The sequence below is a fragment of the Notolepis coatsorum genome, assembly GCF_963971535.1.
Source record: "Notolepis coatsorum genome assembly, contig: SCAFFOLD_2861, whole genome shotgun sequence".
Taxonomy (NCBI): Eukaryota; Metazoa; Chordata; class Actinopteri; order Aulopiformes; family Paralepididae; genus Notolepis; species Notolepis coatsorum.
In genome coordinates, this window is record NW_028173289.1 from 1 (window position 1) to 2500 (window position 2500).

Sequence of the window (2500 nt, forward strand, 5' to 3'; positions counted from 1 at the left end):
GGTATGATGGAGACTATCCGTATCGCCGAGCCGGCTACCCCATCAGATACACCTTCGTGAGTTTGTTGACCGCTACAGAGTCCTCATGCCTGGGGTCAAACCTGCCTACAAACAGGTGTGTGTGTGTGTGTGTGTGTGTGTGTGTGTGTGTGTGTGTGTGTGTGTGTGTGTGTGTGTGTGTGTGTGTGTGTGTGTGTGTGTGTGTGTGTGTGTGTGTGTGTGTTGTGTGTGTGTGTGTGTGTGTGTGTGTGTGTGTGTGTGTGTGTGTGTGTGTGTGTGTGTGTGTGTGTGTGCGTGCGTGCGTGCGTGCGTGCGTGCGTGCGTGCGTGCGTGTCCACCATACTCTGCCACTCTGTTTATACACCAGAGCCCAACCGCAGCCTGTTTACCTTGGCCTGCTCCACTCTGCTGTGTTTTCTCATTTTCTCACTCTTCTCAATTCAATTCAATTAAAATGGGCTTTATTGACATGGGAAACATACGTTTACATTGCCAAAGCCAAACAAAACAAAACAATCAAACAGAGAAACAAAAGAAATCAGTACATTACAGAAGGAATTTCTTGTACAGTCTTTATGGTGGTTGCATTCCGTTGGATGTCCTTTTCTTGTCACAGCAGCTCACAAATCTTGCACATTCTTGTATTTCTGTGAGTTTGGAAAGGACTGCATGCTGCCCAACGAGGGGGCGTGCCGCTTTTCTACTTCACGCACCTGTGAGTGGTTGGTAATTAGCTCCTTGGGAGACTACAAAGACTGCCGACTGCCTTCCACTCATGGCCAGGTCGCTCTGTATGTTACCATCAACCGCCGCGCTCCTGGTGAGACATCGTCTTCGCTCTCTATAATCCCACGGAGGATTTCCTATGTTCTCACTGGGAGACGTCGTGCCATCCGTTGCTACCATCTACCGCCGCGTCTCTGGGGTGAGATGTCGTGCCATCTACTGCACCCAACTCGCTCTCCGTGGGCCTCGTTCCTGGTGTGAGACATCGTCATCGCTCTCAATGTTTCCACCAGAGGATTCCTATGTTCTCACTCCTTTTTCGTGGGTCCTGTTTGCTGAGTTGCACGTCGGCAGTGTTCTGGTGGGTCTGAACAGGACCAGACCCAGAACTTTCATTTCATTCATGGACTCTAGAAGATTCACCTGTGTATTTTGAGTTCTCCCTTAAAGGGACAGTGCGCTTTTTTGTTGTGAATAATTTATGCCCTTGTTTTGGCTAACTCTGAATACCTGTCTGTGTCGTGCGATTGGGGTCGCATACAAACCGTAACAGTTATGACCTGGCCATGTCGACGACCCCAGCCGGCACAGCCAGTGTATGAGAGAGCCCCTGCAGCTAACCGGCTTCCTCAGCTAGTCCAGCCGTCTGCTAGCTTAGCCCCTGCAGCTAACCCCATGTGTTCTCATGCTAGTCCAGCCTGTCTGCTAGCTTAGCCCCTGCAGCTAACCGGCTTCCTCAGCTAGTCCAGCCGTCTGCTAGCTTAGCCCCTGCAGCTAACCCCAGGTGTTCTCATGCTAGTCCAGCCCTGTCTGCTATCTTAGCTCCGGCAGCTAACCGGCTTCCTCAGCTAGTCCAGCCGTCTGCTAGCTTAGCCCCTGCAGCTAACCCCAGGTGTTCTCATGCTAGTCCAGCCCCGTCTGCTAGCTTAGCTCCGGCAGCTAGCGCAGCCTCTATGCTAATGTAGCGTTACAGCTGGCGTAGGCCCTGTAGCTAGCAATGCCCAGATAGCTACCCTGTTCCCCACTGCTAGGACTGCCCCTTCAGCTAGCAAGGTCAGTTTCCCTGGTGCCTCTCTGAATTTTTTTTCCAGCGTTCCCACCCCTACGGGCCTGGCTGGTCGCCAGGTGGCTCCCATGGGGGGGGGGGTACTGTGAGGGCTGGAAAGGACTGCATGCTGCTCAACAAGGGGGCGTGCCGCTTTTCTACTTCACGCACCTGTGAGTGGTTGGTAATTAGCTCCTCGGGAGACTACAAAGACTGCCGACTGCCTTCCACTCATGGCCAGGTCATTCTGTATGTTACCATCAACTGCCGCGCTCCTGGTGAGACATCGTCTTCGCTCTCTATAATCCCACGGGAGGATTTCCTATGTTCTCACTGGGAGACGTCGTGCCATCCGTTGCTACCATCTACCGCCGCGTCTCTGGGGTGAGATGTCGTGCCATCTACTGCACCCAACTCTCTCTCCGTGGGCCTCGTTCCTGGTGTGAGACATCGTCATCGCTCTCAATGTTTCCACCAGAGGATTCCTATGTTCTCACTCCTTTTTCGTGGGTCCCGTTTGCTGAGTTGCACGTCGGCAGTGTTCTGGTGGGTCTGAACAGGACCAGACCCAGAACTTTCATTTCATTCATGGACTCTAGAAGATTCACCTGTGTATTTTGAGTTCTCCCTTAAAGGGACAGTGCCGCTTTTTTGTTGTGAATAAATTATGCCCTTGTTTTGGCTAATTCTGAATACCTGTCTGTGTTGTGCAATTGGGGTCACATTACA

General features: G+C 52.1%; 1 protein-coding gene across 1 annotated transcript in view; it reads left to right on the forward strand.

Moving 5' to 3' along the window:
* The window catches only part of LOC311247825 (unconventional myosin-VIIa-like), a gene marked incomplete at its 3' end in the record, with an annotated part of 17911 nt that continues 15411 nt past the window's right edge, over positions 1–2500 (forward strand). Inside the window, exon 1 of the mRNA XM_084338820.1 lies at positions 1–115. Within this exon, the coding sequence (XP_084194946.1) occupies positions 86–115 (30 nt within the window). The remainder of the gene's footprint in view (positions 116–2500) is intronic.